General features: G+C 43.4%; 1 protein-coding gene across 2 annotated transcripts in view; it reads right to left on the reverse strand.

Annotated features, from left to right (window-relative positions):
* roraa (RAR-related orphan receptor A, paralog a) overlaps positions 1-19,970 on the reverse strand; it is a 459,616-nt gene that overhangs the window by 167,606 nt on the left and 272,040 nt on the right. For both annotated transcript variants that reach the window (XM_069902931.1, XM_069902932.1), the window contains 2 exons: positions 11,821-11,962; positions 2,774-3,142 (listed from right to left, as the gene is read on the reverse strand). In XM_069902931.1, coding sequence (XP_069759032.1) covers positions 2,774-3,142; positions 11,821-11,962 — 511 coding nt within the window. The remainder of the gene's footprint in view (positions 1-2,773; positions 3,143-11,820; positions 11,963-19,970) is intronic.

Here is a 19,970-nt window from a genome sequence, read left to right on the forward strand (position 1 = left end):
CCCACCGTGGGAACAGCCTTTCTACATCTACTCTGTCCACGCCTTTCCACATTCAAAATGTTTCAACTTGATCCCCCATCATTCTCCTAATTTCCAACGGGTACAGGGCAAGAGCCGTCAAACGCTCCTCATGTGATAACCTTTTCATTGGTGGAATCATCCTTGTGAAGCTCCTCTGAACCCTCTCCAACGACAGCACATCCTAAAACTGTTCACGATTCTCCATGAGAGGTTTCACCAGGGCCTTACAAACCCTCAACATCAATGCATGGGAGGTTGGAACAAGAGGCCATGAGTTAAGGGTAAGGGAGCAACACTTTTGGAGAAATATTAGAGGTGGATTTTTCACTCAGCGAGTGGTGGCAGAATGGAGTGAACTTCCGAATGAGATAGTTGCGTCAGGGTCCCTTCTGTCATTTAAGAGAAGGTTGGATGTGTCAAGGAGGTGAGGGGGTTGGAGGGTTATTTGAGCTAGTGGAGTTCTTCTCATGAACCGGTGTGGACTCGAAAGGCCGACATGGCCTGTTTCCGCTCCGTAAATGGTTATATCACATCCCTGCTCTTAGATTCTATTCCCCCTGAAGTGGATCATTCCAAAAATGTGTTGTGTGAAAGCAATGAAAAATGCTGATCTACCTTATCCTTTGTTGAATGAGGAGCTCAAAGCTACTCACTGACATTGCCTGACCTTCTGAGCGTGGAGGGGAGAGTTGTACTGGGACCACAGGAGAGTAGTGGAATGTCATACCGGGAAGAGCAGACGGAATTGTACTGGCTGCAGGGTCCTGTGCCAGACACAGGAGTCACATCCAGCCTAGGGCAGCACAGTGGCATGGGCATTAGAGGTCCTGCCTCACAGCCCCAGGCTTGATCCTGACCTGTGTGGAGTTTGCAAGCTCTCCCCATGACCACTTTCCGCTTTCCTCCCGCAGACCCACACAGCGCGGAAACTGGTGCTTCGTCCCATTGACCTACACGGACCAATTCAGCTGGCAGCTCGTTCCACACTCCCTCCACTCTCTGTGTGAAGACGTTTCCCCTCATGGTCCCCTTAAACATTTCCCCTTTCACCCTTAACCCATGTCCTCTGGTTTGTATACAACAAATGCAATCCTTAAAAAAAAACATTTGGACAGGTAGAGTAATGGGAATGATTTGAACAAGGTATAGGTCAAATTCAGGGAATTTATATTACTTTGGACAGACCTTTTGGACGGCACACGTGAGTTGGGCAGAAGGGCCTGTTTTGTGCTATCTCAGCCTATAGCCAGGCTCACAGTCTCAGTCCTCAGCCAGTCGGTGAAGATGGGGATGAATCCGCAATGAGGATAAGTTAATGTATCAATTAGCGCCAAGATCTTAGAGCACCAGCGATCGGAGTTCGAATGTGGCACTGCCTGTATGGAGTTGTGTGCGAGGGCTTTCGGTTTCCTCCCACAATTCAAAACCATTCAGTGTTAGTAGGTTACATGGGTGGATTTTGCAGGACAAGCTTGCTGGCCGGCAGTAACCAACTGAAGAGTGTTAGAGTGGGTTGGTCACCATATTTAAGAGTTTAGATATTCCAGGATTCAAAATATTTGCCCAAGTGCAGGAAAATGTTAACGATCGTCCATGATCCTATAGAACGGGGGCAGCAAGGACAGGGGTGAATGAATGAGAAAAATAACGGAGATGCTTTAACAGCAGCGCTCGACTTGTGGAGACCGGGAACACAGCTCTGACGGGTTCAACCATCCAGTCCTAACGCCAGCGGCTCCGTCCAGACGGTCTATTGGAGGAACTGATGCTGCTTTTCAACTACAACCATGGGCCCGTGGCCAAGATGCCATCATATCACAAAAGGTTAGAGACGCTAGGGACCAGTGGACCGACAGAGGGGACCAGAAACAGGAAGAACGTCTGGCGGGGTGGGTGTCTGGGTGGGGGGTGTTGAGAAGAAGCAGAGAAGATGACCCTCCAGGATGGCAGCGGGTGGGCCAGCGAGGGGCTCAGCTGTACCTACAGGACAATGCCCTCGGCTGTGGACCAGCGAGAGCTCGGCAGCTGAGTGATCCATAGGGTCGGGGGACCCGCATGAGCTGCTAGAGATCGGCTCAGGGGAACCAGGTATCGGAGCCTGGATTCGAGAAGGCAAGAACGGCTCCCAAAGGGTTTCGAGCGCTGAAGGCTTCCCTATCCCGGCGGAGGTTTGGATCTGGGGCTCGTGTTGCCGATGTGGAGGCCAATCCACGGACCCTCGGTGTCAGTGAAGGGATCTCTTGTACCGTGAGGGGCACCAGGCAATACTAATGGCAACGCTGTGCCTTACGGCAGACAGAAGGCAATTTTGTGTACACGACGATGAAGGATTCTTGAATTTTGGATGATCTTCTCAGGATACCTTATGTTCAAGACCAAGGGAGAATGGTGGAGCACGTCCAGTAGCGGGAAGGTGGAGTGGGGTCCCTGATCTCGTGGAGCACAGCAGCTCGGGTCCAGCGGAGCTAGAAACACTCCCCACAGGAGGAACTCCGCCACCACTCACCAACCACTCTTCCCCATGGGGTTCAGACAGAAGGAATGGCAGGGTTCAGGAGCCCCACTTCCCCCCACCACCCCCCTATGCTGTGATTGTAGTAAAAACACACCGAAATGCTGGAGGAGCTCGGCCCATCTTCCATTATTCACGAAAAGCAAATCGTTGAAAGACCGACCAAGTTCCTCCAGCATGTTTTTACGACGCCCACTTTGAGTTCTGTTCCAAAGTGCTTGGGGGACGCCTGGACCTTACCGAGCTCCGTCATCGAGGCAGCCGGGGAGGGTTCGCCGTCCATGAAGGAGGTGTAAGGGAAGAACTCGGGGGCCATTGCATATTCACAGACGGGCTCTTGTTTAATGCCATTGATGTCCAGGCCAGACTGGTCAGGAGACGGATGAATATGCAGGTAGAGGTTGCTGTCCGCCGAGTCGGCCTTGCTCCCGTCCACATACAGGTGGCTGAGGTCATTGCTGAGTTCCGCCAGGCCACTGGAGGGTGGGGTGAGGGGCTCTGCCTCCCCGGGGGGCTGCGGGCGGTCTCTCTGCTGCTTCAGCCGGTGCTTCTGCACCTCCGCGTACAGGCTGTCCCTCTGCTTCTTCGACATCCGACCGAACTTGACAGCTGCAAGAAGGAACACACACCTCTGTAGTGGGCTGCTCTCTGCGGGTTCGCAAAAGCTTATGACAACCCACAAACTGCAGACCTCCTCACTCGTCAGGAAGGCACAGCCGCGACAGCACCTCCTGAGAAGACTGAAGCGGGCAAGGCGACCGGCCACCATCATGTCAACCTTCTACTGGAGCTCTATCCAGAGCGTCCTGGCCGGCTGCATCCCTGTGGGGTACGGTTGCTGCAGAGAAATGGATCGGAGGTCAATCCACAGGACCAGAGAGAGGATCACTGGAGTCTCGCTCCAACCACCCCCCTCCCCATCGACATGATCGACCAGGATCGTTGTCTGAAGAGGATCTCTTCCACCCAGCATCTTTCAGCTCCTCCCGTCGGGGAAGAGAGCCAGCACCGCCTGGCTGAGGAACAGCTCCTTCCCACTAACCCTCCGAGACTCTCATATTGACTATTTATTTGAATAGATTAATACGTCCTGAATATGTAGTGTTTGTCTATACGTGTGTTATGTCTGGTTGTGTGTTTTGCAAGGAGGACCAGAGAACGGTGTCAGCGGGTTGCACTTATACAATCAGATGAAAATAAACTTGAAGGAAACCTGAAATATAACTGCTGTAAAGACTCAGCAGGCCAGAGAAAGGCCCCCAGAGACATTTGCATCTTCCACTGATGCTCTTTGGTATTTCAGGTTTTATAAAAGTCTCCTTCTCTGAAACCTTTTAAAGGCATGGACTTCTGTTCTACACTGAAAAGGAGACTTCTTGAGATGCTTTGGGGAGGGTTGCCTGGCAGAGTTCTGCCTGGATTGGAGAACGTGTCTTATGAAGCAAGGTTGACAAACCACATTAAATGCTCCACTTGCGCCCACACCTCCTCCTTCACCGCCGTTCGGGGCCCCCGCACAATCCTTCCAAGTGAAGCAACGCTTCACTTGCGAATCGGCAGGGGTCTTCTACTGCATCGAGCTGTGGTCTCCTCTGCATCGGAGAAACTGGGAGATGGTTTAGTTGAGCACCTTCGCTCTGCTCGCTGCAGAAGTAAGGGCATCCCAGTGGCCGCCCACTTCAATCCCGCACCACGCTCCCAGGCTGACATGTCTGTCCGGGGCTTTGTGCATGGTCAAAACCGGCGACACACACAAATTGGAGCAACAACACCCGTCTCCAAACAGACAGCATCAATATCGACCTCCACTTTCTGTTAATCCCCCCCCCCGTTTCTCTCATTCCCTATTCCCCTATCTCCTTTCCTCCAGCCTCCCCACCCTCTTCCCATCAGAGACCCACCATGCTTACCCCTCCTCTCCCCCAATCACTTCTCAGCTTCCTTCTCCTACCCTCCCACCTGTATCCATCTATTACAGCCAGCACCTTTTCCCTGGGAGGACAGTAACAGGTACCATCTGTACAAGGTGAGGGGAGGGAAGTTTAGGGGAGTTGGGAGAGGTAAATTCTAAAGCAAAGAGTGGTGGGTGCCTGAAATGTACTGCTGCTGGCTGGTACAATAGGGACATTGAAAAGACTCTTGGATGTTAGGGAGTGAGGGCAGGAAAGACTAGATTGTGTAATGGATAAATATTGGGAGAATTTGGTAAGATTACAGTAGGTTACACACATACACACATTTTAAAACAGATCTTATTTGAAAGACTGAAGAATTCATATTCAGTGAAGGATCTTTGGAGACTTTTATGCACATTTCACAAGTAGGTGCGAACTGAAATGACATCATGAAATGAATAGACCATCGTTTGGAATTGGAGACAGGCTGGATGGTTGGATAACTACAAGGCTTCTGACCTTTCTGGAAAGTGCTCACCGAAAGGTCACTCCTTGGTTTTGTTTACCTAAGACAACAGCTTGACCAAGGGGGAGAACTCCTGTTGTTTGCTGAAGAAGGTGGAGTTTTTTTTGCAAGTGAGAGAGTCACATGGGCTTTTTGGCAGTTGGAGAGAGAGAAGTTCAACAAGCTCTCTCAAGAAGTGTGTGGGTGACACTGAAAGAGACTGAACAGTCACAGTTGAAACAAGCCAGGAGAAGCTGGTTGGAAGCAGAAAGCTCCAGAGTGGCGGATGGCTGGAAGTGCTATCTGTCTGATGTTTCTCTTGGAATAAGTGGAACGGAAAGGAACTCTGTGATAGCCTGAAAGAAAGAGGTTACCATCTGGAAAACCCTGATGGGGCAAGTTTCAACAGCAAGACCTTGAGATGACTAATGGTGGTACCCCAGTTGTGGAAATCCTGGCACAACAAATCTCTCTCTGCAAACCCTACAAGAACCTTCCTGAGTGGTAAACATTTACCTTTCGAGCACCAAAGCCGAGTGAACCTTATACATGTTAAATTCTGTGCACAGTATAAGAATGGCCTGCAACCAGAGAAGTGAGATTGAACTGTGAACCAAATAACTTTTCTTAAATTTACACACATATCATACACGTGTTTTACCATGCTGAACATTTAAAACTTCTCGATCACTGACACATTGGGGGACATTTACAGCATCCCATTAATCCACTGAATCAGCTTGTCCTTGGGACAATGGGGGACAAGAGTGTGGGCAGAAAAGGCCAAGGGCAGGATCGAACCTGGTCACTGGGATAGTGAAGCTGCCGCAAACCCACCCCACTGCCCAGGAACATCAGATGCTGAGCCAGGTAGTCAAAATTCTGATGGATTAGCTGGTCTGGGTGACAAGAAACCTTTCCCCACAGCACAACTATTTAACCCTGTTGTCTCTCTTTTGTTTTTAAAAACTCATACCTTGAAGAAGGGCTCAGGCCTGAAACGCCGGTAATATATCTTTACCTCTTCTGGACGCTGCAAGACCGGCCGAGTCTCTCCAACATTTCTGATTTTTAAGAAGCCTTCACTCAAGGGGTTTCAAGTGCAGAGACATTCCAGTTCTGAGATTGGCAGCTGATGAGCTTGCGGTCAAGAGAATGGCGTTTGATTCCTGGGGTTGTACATCGAGGTTACACAGACTGGACCCAAATCTCTCCAGCAGCCTTCAAAGGAAAGGGTTGGCATATTCAGAATCCCAGAAATGACAGTACCCAGAGGCTGGTGAAACCTCAGAGTTCTCTGCAGTGCTCTCAGGAGCGAGTGACCAGTATTAGTGGGATCTGGGCTTGGTTCAGGAAAGTGGCGCTGAGGCGAAGAGTCAGCCATGATCTTCTTATCGAACAGTGCAGCATACAGGATGGGATGAATGGCCTTCTCCAGCTGCTCATTCTTGAGCTGGAGTGATTGTCTCCTCTGAGCAGCGAACGCAATAGTGGCACCAATGTCGTTGGTCTCTCTGGGCTTGGATTTACTTGCTGTTGACGGCGTCTCTTCTGATTTCAGAGCCCTGCCCTCTGCTGTGTGGAGATTTGGTTTGTTACCGAAGATACTAGAAAATTTCTCCAGGTGCATTCTGTCTGGTTGCGTCACTGTCTGGTATGGAGGTGCCATTGCACAGGGCTAAAAAATACTCCATCGAGTTGTGAACTCGGCCTGCGACATCACGGGCACCAGACTCCCCTCCATCGAGGACGTCTACAAGAAACGGGGTCTCAAGTATCCTCAAGGACCCCACCACCCAGGCCCTGCCCTCTTCACTCTGCTACCATCAGGAGCCTGAAGACGAGCACTCAGCTGCTTCCCCTCTGTCATCAGATTTCTGAATGGACAATGGAAACCACAAACACCACCTCACTTTTTCCAATTTTCTCGCACTATTTTTGAAATGTAATGTATAGCAATATTTGCACTCTAACGCTGCTGCAAGACAACCAATTTTGAGACATTCATGAAAATAAATTGTCAAGCCAAGTTTATTGCCATCTGATTGTACAAGTACAACCTGATAAAACGGCGCCTATTCGGAGGTGGAGTTGGCACGATGGCCAACCTTGCTTCTGCTGCTTCCCCAAGCTACTGCCATGTCCTGCCTGGGGTGGAGGGAGGGTATTCCCAGCCACGTTCCTACCACCAATCGGCCTCGATTGTCTAAGCTAAACCAAACGTAAGATGAGTACACAAACACGCTGAAGAAAGCCGGCAGGTTGCGCAGCAGCCGCAGGGAGTACATCACATATCAGACGAGGGGCCCAGACGCGAAACATTCGCCACTGTTTACTTCCTCTGGGTGCTGCGTGACCTGCTGAGTTCCTCTAGCACAATGGCCCCTTGAGCTCGACCCCTGTGTCTGCCGACTTTCTTGTTTAAGAGGCTTTTGCTTGGTGACTGGGTAGGCCAGGAACCTTACCTGGAGCACCAGTGGAAGAGTTCGCCAAACATTGAGAATAAAAGCAGAAACCAGCGTGTTCCATGAGATGTCGGCACGGAGCAACTCACCTGTTTGTTGTCTCAATGCTCCTACAGACTGGGATCAATCTTGACCTCTGGCGCTGTCAGTGTGGAGTCTGCATGTTCCCCTTCTAATGGCATGGATTTCTTCCAGGTGTTCTGGTTCAGGTTCAAGTTTATAACCAACTGACTGTAAATATCTATGTACAGTACTGAATATATACTGTGGGTGTGGGTGTAAGTGTGTGTATATTTATTTATAGTGTGTTTATGTGTGTATACAAATACTCGATTTATACGTACACACACCCACACACATATAAAAAGATAGTGTTTTAAATATAAATATATTGGGATGATTCGGTAACAGAATTCTGTTCACCAATCTCACAGCCTGCTGGAAGAAGCTCTGTCCCAGCCTGGCCGTCCTGATTTTGATGCTCCTGTACCTTGTTCCTGATGGTAGTGGGTCAAAGATACTGTGTGCTGGATGGAAAGGGCCCTCAATAATTATTTAGCCCTTGTTAAGCAACGCTTCCAGTAGATGCCGCCAATAGTGGAAACGGAGACCCTGGTGATACTTCTCGGCCGTTTTGACGATCCCCTGCGTTGGCTTCCGGTCCGAAGCTTTGCAGCTCCCGTCCCACATAGTGATGCAGCCGGACAGAACTCTCTCAGTTGTGCTTCTGTTAAAACACTGTCAAGGCCCTTCCCAAAGTTCACTTAAACGAAACAGAATTAAACTCAGATACAAATAATTTTCCATCTCGCTACTGCTTTATTATTACATCATCATTTCAATATAAATTGGCCCATATATTTACCAGTGAAAATGCTCACCTCTATTAATGTACCCTGGAGACCACACAAATCCTTGTTATAGGAAGAATTTCTTCCCAACAAAAGATTGAAAGTGACCTTTGCTCTTTACAACCATATATCTGGAAGTAACATTCTGATTTTTGTTTCTAGACTAATTAGTCTATTTGCAATGAGGTTTCCTCTGAGATTAGCTGGCAATTGTAAACTGTTCCTTGTGTAAAATGATGGCAAAGGCAAGGAATCAGAGGGGGAAGGGGTATTTTGATGAGTGTGTGTGCAGGGGACACCGAGAGAGTGATAGGTCTGATGGCCTAATGGAAAGGCCTGGTCTCTCCAGGCGTTAGAGGGGATGCAACACATTTATTCCTGCCATGGGAGCTGTGTCCTTAGGAGAGATTCATCAGAATGGATCTTGAGTTTCATCGAAAAATACTGATTTCTTAAGGGGCTGGAGAGGATAAATCTTTCAATGAAACATTGGTAATTCACCAGTGATTTTGTGACATTTCCTGCCTCAGATGGCAAAGATTATCCAATTTACACATTGCCTCTGTGGGGTGGTCACATTGGGAAGTGCCGAGCCTGACCTGTGAAGTCGACTGTGAACTGCGTCAAATACAAACAGCTTGCAAAGCACAGCATCATTGTGAAGGAGTGAACAGTTAATTTACCCTGAAGTAAACCATACGACCATAAGAAATAGGCCATTCAGCCAATCGAGTCTGCCTTGCCATTTAATCATGAGCCGACCCATTTTCACAATCAGCCCCACTGCCCGGCCTTCTCCCCACAATGCTTTGATGCCCTGGCTAATCAAGAACCTATCAATCTCTGCCTTAAATACACCCAATGACCCCGGCCTCCACAACCGCCTGTGGCAACAGAATCCACGCATTCACCGCCCTCTGGCTGAAGAAAACCCACCCCCCCATATCTCTGTTCTAAGCAGACACCCTTCAATCCTGAAGTTGTGGCCTCTTGTCCTGGACTCTCCCACCGTGGCAAACGACCTTTCTACTCTGCCCGTGCCTTTCAACATTCAAAATATTTCAGTGAGATTCCCCCCTCATTCTCCTAAATTCCAATGAGCAGAGGCCAAGAGATGTCAAACGCACCTCATGTGATAACCCTTTCATTCCTGGAATTATCCTTGTGAACCTTCTCTGAACCCTCTCCACATCCTTTCTTAAACGAGGAGCCCAAAACTGCTCACAATGCTGCACAAGGTCTCACCGGGGCCTTATAAACCCTCAACATCACATCCCTGCTCTTAAGATTCTATTCCTCTTGAAATGATCTAAACATTGATCATTCCAAAAATGATTGGTGTGAAAGTGCTGTTCTTTATGATATTTTTTACAATTCAGCCATGCGGATTTTCATTTGGGGTTATGACTTCCAGCCTTCCCGTGCCAAATCCAACCCTTCTCACTCAAATACTAAAGTCCCCGAGAAGAGCAGGCAAAGAGACACAGCACAACAACAAGCCCTTCTAGGCCACGAGCCTGCGGCGCCCATGCACAGCGATTAACAACTAACCCCATACAAGGAAAGAAAATGGTGGCACAGCCAGAGCTACTGCAACAGCAACACTGCTCTTGCAGCCGATATGGGAGAGTGGAGACACAGCGGTGCTCCGCAAGGTCCGACTGCCCAGTCTTGATGCTGATGGGCTTTAAATGGCCTGTTTGAGGAATTTTTAACATTTTAAATTTCAACGTACAGCACGGTGTGACAGAGTAGATAGAGGTGTTTGGGTGATAAATTGGGAAAGGTTTGTTTGAGCAGGTCACACACAAACACTTTAAAACACAGAGGTTTTGCAAGAGTGCTCACCGACTCATGATGGACTGTTATTTGCAAAAGGTAACAAATGTAACAACAGGCAGTAGATGCTTTGTCTCGAAAACAGAATTTATTGTCTTGGAAGGTCATGTGATCTTTGCAGGCAGAGAGCAAAGAAAAACAACAGGCTTTGCTTTCAGAGTTGGAGGGAGAGGAGAGACACAGACATCGGTTCTAGAGGGGCAAGCTGGCAAGCTTTGAAAGATGGCCTGTTCAAAGGAGAGGACCGGCTGTCCGGTGTTTCCCTTGGAATAGGAAAAACAGAAAGGAACTCTGTGGTGACCTGAAACAAGAAAAACTCTCTCTCTGAAAACTAACAACAATCCTTCTGAGTGGGAACCATTTAGCTGTTAAGCACCAAAGCCTGGTGAACTTTATTAATGCTAACTTCTGTGCACAGTACAAGAATGACCTGCAAGCAATGAGATTGGGCTGTGAACCAAAGAACTTTCCTGAATTCACACACACGTGCGCTTAGCATTAGGCTAAGTGAGTCAATAGAGATAAGTTAAAGTTTGATTCTATTTTCATGTTCAAAGATAATTAAAAGCAAGTTTTGCTTAAGTTACCCTTTGTCGTGGTGCATACCTATTGCTGCTGGGTTTTGGGGTCCTCTGGACTCGTAACAGCGGTAACAGGCTATTTCGGCCCAGGAGCCTATACCTCCCATTTTATACCCAACTAACCTACGCCCCCGATACATTTTGTACGGTGGGAGGAAACCGGACCCCACACAAGCACGGGGAGAACATACAAACTCCTTGCAGACAGTGCAGGATTCAAACCCAGGTCACTGGCTCTGTAACACTTTTTTTTTTTGAATATTTTATTTAGCAATTTTTAAACCACAACAGCAAATACATTTCATTCAATAAAGAACTTCTAAAAATGATACGTGTTATACAAAATCCTCCCCATCCCTCCCCCAAACCCCCATAAAAGAGAAAAAAAGGAAAGAATAAAAGAAGGATGGGAGAGTGTCAAGGGAATAAACTATTCATATCATAATACTGGAGGTTACCAAGAAGTGAGGTCTTCAGAGAGTCTGTTAAACGTTCATACCCATGTTTTGCAAATAAGGGCTCCAAATTTTCCAAAATACCTGATATTTCTTTGGTAAATATAAGTAATTGTCTCAAATGGAATGCAGCTATGAAGCTCCACATCCTATCTCTCCATCGGTATCTGATTTCCAAGTTATAGCTATACACTTCCTACAAAATGCTAAAGCAATTAATACAAATTGAATTTGCTATATAGTTAGTGTCAATTTAGGTCTAATAATCCTAATACGTGGTGTAACAGCGTGGTGCTAACCGTGCCACCAAGTTAAATACGTTTTGCTTGCTTTAAAACAAAGCAGGAGAGTGTGAATTAAGGGGTGGCATGGTTAGGGTAGTGGTTAGCACAACTGCACCAGTGACTGGGGTTTGAATCCCGCGCTGTCTGAGGAGATTGTACCTGTGTCTGTGTGGGTTTTCTCAGGGGGGCTCCAGTTTCCTCCCACCATTCGAAACGTTCTGAGGGTTGCAGGTTAATTGGGCATGAAATGGGCAGCAGGGGTTCGCTGGCTGAAAGGGCCTGTTACTAGTGTATTCTTGCCTTCTGTCATCAGATGGAACATCTTCTGGGAAAGGGAGATGAGGAGGTGACCGATAGTGAAGGGCAGGAGAGTGCTCACGGGCCTGGAGGGGGTGAGGGGGCTACAGCTTACCGTCACGTGACATTCCCACTGTCAGACACTTCTGCAACCGGCAGTGCTGGCACCGGTTCCGGCTCGTCCGATCAATCAGACAGTTCCTCTGCCGTGGGCACGAGTAGGCGGCTTTGCTCTGCTGACTCCTTCGGAAGAACCCCTTGGTTCGGAGCAGAAACGAGAGAGCGCCATTAGACGGGGTCGCGCGCAACCCGAACGCAGCCACTTCCCCTCCCCCCCCCACGAGCCCGGAGGGACATCGAGTGCAGGCACCAGAACCCGGAGCAGACAGGGTATAGCTGGAGGGATGACGCATCGGACAGCATCCGTGGGTGGAAATGGTCCATCAATGATTCGTGGAGGGACTACCCGATCGCCACTGGAGTGAAAAGGGTGGACTACAGGTGGAAGGCAGCTGGGTGGGGGGAAGGGTTGAGCTGATGGGGTGTAGGAGATAAGGTGAGACAGGTAAAGGGAGAACAGAGAATACAAGAAATAGGAACAGGAGTTGGCCATCTGGCCCATCAAAGCCTGCTCTGTCATTCAATGAGATCATGGCTGATCTGATGATCGGCTCATCTCCTCCGACCTGCCTTTGCCCCATATCCCTTAATAACCCGACTATGTAAAAATCTATCCAACCTTGTCTGAAGTATACTCTTTGAAGTCACCCCTACTGCTTCCATGGGCAGCGAATTCCACAAAGCAGTTCCTCCTCATCTCCATCCTAAATCTACTCCCCTGAATATTGAGGCTATGTCCTCTAGTTCTAGTCTTCCTCACCAATGGGAACAGCTTATCTACCTCTATCTTAATTTTCATATTTTTATACATTTCTATAAGACGCCCTCTCATTCTTCTAAATTCCAGCGAGTACAGTCCCAGATGACTCAATCTCTCCTCAGAGGCCAACCCCCTCATCTCTGGAATCAACTTGATAACCCTCTCTGCTCTGCCTCCAAAGTCAGTCCATCCTTCCTCAAGTCAAGAGACCAGAACTGCGCGCAGTTCTCCAGATACGGTCTCACCAGGACCTTGTAAAGTTGCCGCAGACCTCCCTCCTAAATTCCATCCAACGTTCCACTTGCCTTCCTGATAACCTGCTGCCCCTGCAAACCAACCTTTTGCGATTCATGCAAATTGGAGAGAGGGAGAAAAGTTCAAGACAGAAAGGAAGAAAAAGTACAAGCAGGTTTAAAAAAAAAGGATGGAAAAGAGATGGGAGTGATGTGACCAAAGGCTGATAAAATCAGTGCTCATACTGTTGGGTTGAGGTTGTTCCTCAAGTTTACGGTTGGGGGGGGGGGGGGGGGAGTCACGTGATGGAGTAGTGGCCGGTTAGGGAATTCCAGCCCTCTCCGGAAAAGTTGAAAAAAAATGCACAAAACACAAAGGTACAAGAAAAAAAATTAAAACAAAGTAAAAGTAAAGGTGAGAAGAAAATGGCAGTGAAGAGAGAAAAGTCGAAAGCAACGGGAAGAAGAGAAGAAGAAAGAACGTCGGAAGAAGAAGGTGAAGGCCTTACCTGTCCGAGGAGGCCCGCCGCGGAGAGAGAAGCCCGCTCCCTAAGGTCGGTGGAAGTCCCGAGCTCGGGACTACAAAAATGGCTCGCGGAGCCGAGTAAAAGTGCGCAACCGCGCATGAAAAAAAATACACTGACGGGAGGGGGGGAACAGCTGAGGAGTCGATCTCCACAGCTGAGAGTGACAGCTGCAACATAGCAACAGGAAGAGAACACAGAAAACAACGAAAACAAGAAAGAGAGCAAAAAGAAAACAAGGAAACAACAGATGGCCAACCCAGAAGAAGAAGAACATAGAGAAATGGAAGAAGAAGGGAAAGGCAGGACAATGGATATTTTTTTTTAAAGAATATATGGAATCAGTGAAAGAATGGCAATTACAAGAATTTAATGAGATAAAAAGAATTAAGAGTGCAGAAGAAAAAATGAATAAAATAGAAATGGTCATATCAGAGATAGGAAAAAGAGTGGAAGAATGAGAAATAATTGTAGAAATGGAAGTAGAGGACTTAAAAGAGAAATTAGAAGAATCTAATAAAAAAGTTAAAGAGGCACATGAGCTGTTAGCTCAGAAGATAGATATAATGGAAAACTATAATAGAAGAAATAATATAAAGATAGTGGGCCTTAAGAAGATGAAGAAGGCAAGAATATGAGAGAATTTATAAAAGATTGGATCCCCAGGGTCCTAGGAAGACCAGAATTACAGGAAGAAATGGAAATAGAGAGGGCACATAGAACACTAGCCCCGAAACCACAACCGCAGCAAAAACCAAGATCCATTTTAGTAAAATTCTTAAGATATACAACAAGAGAAAATATATTGGAGAAAGCAATGAAGAAAATAAAGAGAAGACAAAAAGCCACTGGAATACAAAGGTCAAAAATTTTTTTTCTATCCAGACATAAGTTTTGAACTCCTGAAGAAGAGGAAGGAATTCAATACAACAAAAACGATCCTATGGAAAAAAGGATATAAATTTATGTTAAAGTACCCAGCGGTACTTAAAATAGTTATTCCAGGGCAACAAAACAGACTGTTCTCGGATCCGGAGGAAGCACGAAAATTTGCAGAACAACTACAAAACAAGCAGAGAGATGAAGACATGTAATGAGAGTAAAAATGACCACGAACTATATGTATGTGTGTATTTGTTATATATGAAAATTGAAATCTTTTCCGGGGGGGCTGGGTGGGGAGGAGTTACGGTCACTGCAAAATCAGTTGACACTTGCGAGTGAATTCGCAAATCCAAATGGAAAGGGGAAATGTGGTTGCCCGACAAGGGATAAAGGGCAACTCAGGAGGGGGAGGGGAGAATGGGGTTAAAGAAGTTTTAGATAGGAGAATAAGGAAAATGTTTGATGTTTTAGAAATGTTGTCTTATAAAGTGTTCAAAACAAGAAAGCAGAAATGGATAAGAAGGAAAGGTGATGATGAGGAAACAGAAAGGGAAGATAAACAAAGTATGAAATGGCTACGTTGAACTATATGACTTTAAATATTAACGGAATACATAACCAAACCAAAAGGAAGAAACTGCTAAATTTACTAAAAAAGAAAAAATTGATATAGCATTCGTACAAGAAACACATTTAACTGAAATGGAGCATAAGAAATTAAAGAGAGATTGGGTAGGACATGTAACAGCAGCGTCATATAATTCAAAAGCTAGAGGAGTAGCTATATTAATCAGTAAAAATGTACCAATTAAAATAGAAGAGGAAATAATAGATCCAGCAGGGAGATATGTAATGATAAAATGTCAGATATATTCGGAGTTGTGGAATCTACTCAATGTATATTCACCTAACGAAGAAGATCAAAAGTTTAGGCAAGATATTTTTTTGAAGATAGCAGACACGCAAGGGAAAATACTAATAGGAGGGGATTTCAACCTTAATTTGGATTCAAATATGGATAAAACTGGGAAAAAAATTAACAGAAAGAACAAAGTAACCAAATTTATAATTAAATCGATGCAAGAAATGCAACTTTTGGATATATGGAGGAAACAACACCCGTAGGAAAAGGAATATTCATATTATTCGGGTAGACATAAAACATACTCAAGAATAGACCCATTTCTGTTATCAGCTCGTATGCAAGATAGAGTAAGAAAAAACAGAATATAAAGCTAGAATATTATCGGACCATTCACCCTTAATATTGACAGTAAAGTTAGAGGACATCCCTCCAAGAATGTATAGATGGAGATTAAACTCCATGCTACTTAAAAGACAGGATTTTAGAGAATTAATTGAAAGACAAATTAAAATGTACTTTGAAATAAATACGGAATCAGTGAAAGATAAGTTTATACTATGGGACGCAATGAAAGCGTTCATCAGAGGGCAAATAATAAGTTATGTAACCAAGATAAAGAAGGACTACAATCAGGAAACAGAGCAGTTGGAAAGGGAAATAGTAAATATAGAAAAAGAATTAGCAATGAAGGAAGACACAACTAAAAGAAGAGAATTGGCAGATAAAAAAATAAAATATGAAACACTACAAACATATAAGGTGGAGAAGAACGTAATGAAGACAAAACAGAAATATTATGAACTAGGGGAAAAAACGCACAAAATCCTAGCATGGCAGCTTAAGACAGAACAAGCTAAGAAAATGGTATTGGCATCAAGGAAAAAAGACAAACAAATCACATATAATCCAACGGAGATTAATGAAAACTTTAGAGAATTCTATGAACAATTATACCAAACTGAAAACGAAGGGAAAGAAGATAAAATAGATGAATTTTTAACTAAAATTGAACTACCAAAATTACAAATAGAGGAACAAAATAAATTAACAGAACCATTTGAAATAGTAGAAATACAAGAGATAATAAAAAAACTACCAAATAATAAAACACCAGGAGAGGATGGATTCCCAATAGAATTCTATAAAACATTTAAAGATTTATTAATTCCTCCCCTTTGTAAGATAAAAACATCATGAGTTGGGACCGGAGAAGGAGTCACCCTGTACTAAGGAGTAACAGGATGCAGGTGTGACCTTGTACGCTCAAGATAAGTGTGGCAATAACAAGATGATGTGCAGCAGACTAACAGAGAAGGGTAGCAACAGCTTATTCATTGGACAATGTAATGGTATGATAATTTACTAAGTGCGTGTCCTGAGGTATAAAAAAAAACACCACTTGCTGATATCGGGAGAATGCGCCTTCTCCAACTAACACTGTTAGTTGCAAGTGTTACAATCCGGTAATAAAGAACCTTGATTTCGACTCAGTCTGGTGTCTGACTCACTCATTCTCGAACAAAGCAGACCTAACACCTCCTGGAAGTAATCAACCAGATTGACAAAACACAAAGATTACCAGATTCATGCAAAACAGCAATAATTACAGTAACATCAAAGACAGGGAAAGATCCACTCGCACCAGCGTCATATAGACCAATATCATTACTTAACACAGATTATAAGATAATAGCTAAACTATTAGCAAACAGATTAGCAGATTATGTACCTAAAATGGTAAATCTAGACCAAACTGGATTTAATAAAAAAAGACGCACAACAGACAATATTTGTAAATTTATTAACTTAATTCATGCAGTAGAAGGGAGTAAAGCGCCAACAGTAGCAGTTGCTTTAGATGCAGAGAAGGCCTTGGACAGAGTAGAATGGAATTATTTATTCAAAGTATTGCAAAAATTCAGTTTACCAGAGAAGTATATTAATTGGATTAAAGCATTATATAAGGGGCCATTGGCGAAAGTCACAGTAAATGGATATATATCAAAGCAATTTAATTTAAGCAGATCAACAAGGCAGGGATGCCCACTATCACCCTTATTGTTCGCATTAGCTATAGAACCACTAGCAGAATTGATAAGAACAGAAAATAAAATAAAAGGGATAAAAATAAAAGACAAGGAATATAAAATCAGTTTATTTGCAGATGATGTTATAGTATACTTAACAGAACCAGAATTATCAATAAAAGAATTACATAAGAAATTGAAGGAATATGGAGAAGTGTCGGGTTACAAGATTAACGCAAATAAAAGAGAAGCAATGCCAATGAATAATGCGGATTTCTCAAAATTTAAGAAGGAATCACCATTCAGATGGCAAATGCAAGCAATAAGATACCTAGGTATACAAATAAATAAAAACCTCGGCCATCTATATAAACTCAATTATTATCCACTAATGAAAAAATTACAGGACAATTTAGAGCATTGGAAAGATTTACCACTAACACTAATAGGAAGGATAAACTGTATTAAAATGAACATTTTCCCAAGGATACAATACCTATTTCAGGAATTGCCAATACGTTTGACAGAGAAATTCTTCAAGGAGTTAAAGAAAATAATAAGGAGATTTTTATGGAGAGGGGGGAAACTGAGGATAGCACTAGATAAATTAACAGAATGGTATAAACAAGGAGGCTTACAATTGCCAAACTTCAAAAATTATTATAGAGCCGCACAATTAAGGTACCTATCAGATTTTTATCAAACAAGGGAAAAACCAGACTGGACGAGACTAGAATTAGATAAAATAGGGGAAAAGATACCTGAACACATATTATATAAATGGGACGAAAAATTGGTACAACATAGAACTTCTCCAGTATTACACCATCTCCTCAATATATGGAAGAAGATTCATGTAGAAAGAAATAAAATAAATTACCAAATACCAAAACTAATATTGACGCAAAATAAGCTACTCCCTTTTACAATAGACAACCTTGCCTTTAGAAAATGGGAAAAAAAAGGGATTAAAAGAATAGAAAATTGTTTTTCAGGAAGTAGATTCTTATCCTTTGAACAAATGAGAGATAAGTACAATATAACTGGAGATACAGTGCTGGCATATTACCAACTGAGATCCTACTTGAAAGATAAATTAGGAAGCAACTTGAGTTTACCAGAGGGAAGTAACCTTGAATATGTGATTACAGATACAATGTTAATCAAAAGATTTATAAAAAATATGTATATTAAACTGCAAGAAAAGGAAAATGAGGAAACAAATGGTAAAACTAAACAAAAATGGGAACAAGATTTAAATATAAAGATAAAAAAGGAAACATGGGAGAAGTTATGCTCTGGAACGATGAGAAATACAATAAATACGAGGCTGTGTATGATACAATATAATTGGTTACACAGACTATACATTACACCGCAAAAGTTAAATAAATGGGACCCAACAGTATCTGATAGATGTTTTCGATGTAAAAAAGAAAGGGGAACAACAATTCATGCAATCTGGACATGTGAGAGAGTAGAAAAATTTTGGGATGATCTCAATCAGATATTAAATAAAATAACAGAAAACAATATACCAAAGAATCCAGAGATCTTTCTCCTAAGTAACATAAAAAATAAAGAATTTGGAATTGACTTGGAAGATGCACAAAAAAGATTTGTCAAGATAGCCCTAGCCGTAGCAAAAAAATGTATTATGTCAACCTGGAAATTGGAAGATAATTTGAAAATACAACAATGGTATATAGAAATGAATAAATGTATTCCATTAGAAAAAATAACATATAGTTTAAGAAATAATATTGAAATATTCGAACAAGTATGGGAGCCTTACATTAAATACAATAGCGAAAACCTACCGGGAACAAACATTACCTAAGTTGATGGAAGGAGAAGAAAAGAAAAGAATGGACTCAGTAGAATTTCTGGTGTATTTTTGTTGAATGACAACATTGACTAACTGAATTAATGCAACCTAGATTGTATACCTAAAATGGATGAGAGGGGGGGGGGGTGGGGGGGTGGCTTGGGAGGAGGGAGGGGGGAGGGAGAAAAAGTTACTGTAAATGTGTGGAAAAGAAAAAGTGTATATCATGGCTATTGTGATTTATGGTGTGAAAAATAAAAAATTTAAAAAAAAAAGTTAAAGAAAATAATAAGGAAATTTTTATGGAAAGGGGGAAACCGAGGATAGCACTAGATAAATTAACAGAATGGTATAAACAAGGAGGCTTACAACTGCCAAACTTTAAAAATTATTATAGAGCCGCACAATTAAGATACCTATCAGATTTTTATCAAACAAGGGAAAAGCCAGATTGGACTAGATTAGAACTAGATAAAATAGGGGAGAAGATACCTGAACATATATTATATAAATGGGATGAAAAATTGGTAGAACATAGGAGTTCTCCAGTATTACATCATCTACTCAATATTTGGAAAAAAGATTCATGTCGAAAGGAATAAAACAAATTGCCAATTACCAAAACTAATACTGACGCAAAATCAGTTAATCCCTTTTACAATAGATAACCTTTCCTTTAGAGAATGGGAGAAAAAAGGGATTAAAAGAATAGAAAATTGTTTTTCAGGAAATAGATTATTATCCTTTGAACAAATGAAAGATAAATGCAATATAACTCAAGATACAGTGCTGGCATATTACCAATTGAGATCCTACTTGAAGGACAAATTAGGAAGCAGTCTGAGGTTACCAGAGGGAAGTAACTTTGAATATGTGATTACAGACACAATGATAATCAAAAGATTTATAACAAATATGTATATTAAACTGCAAGAAAAGGAGAATGAGGAAACAAATGGTAAAACTAAACAAAAATGGGAACAAGATTTAAATATAAAGATAAAGAAGGAAACATGGGAGAAG

The sequence above is a fragment of the Narcine bancroftii genome, chromosome 11 (genome assembly GCF_036971445.1).
Source record: "Narcine bancroftii isolate sNarBan1 chromosome 11, sNarBan1.hap1, whole genome shotgun sequence".
Classification (NCBI taxonomy): Eukaryota; Metazoa; Chordata; class Chondrichthyes; order Torpediniformes; family Narcinidae; genus Narcine; species Narcine bancroftii.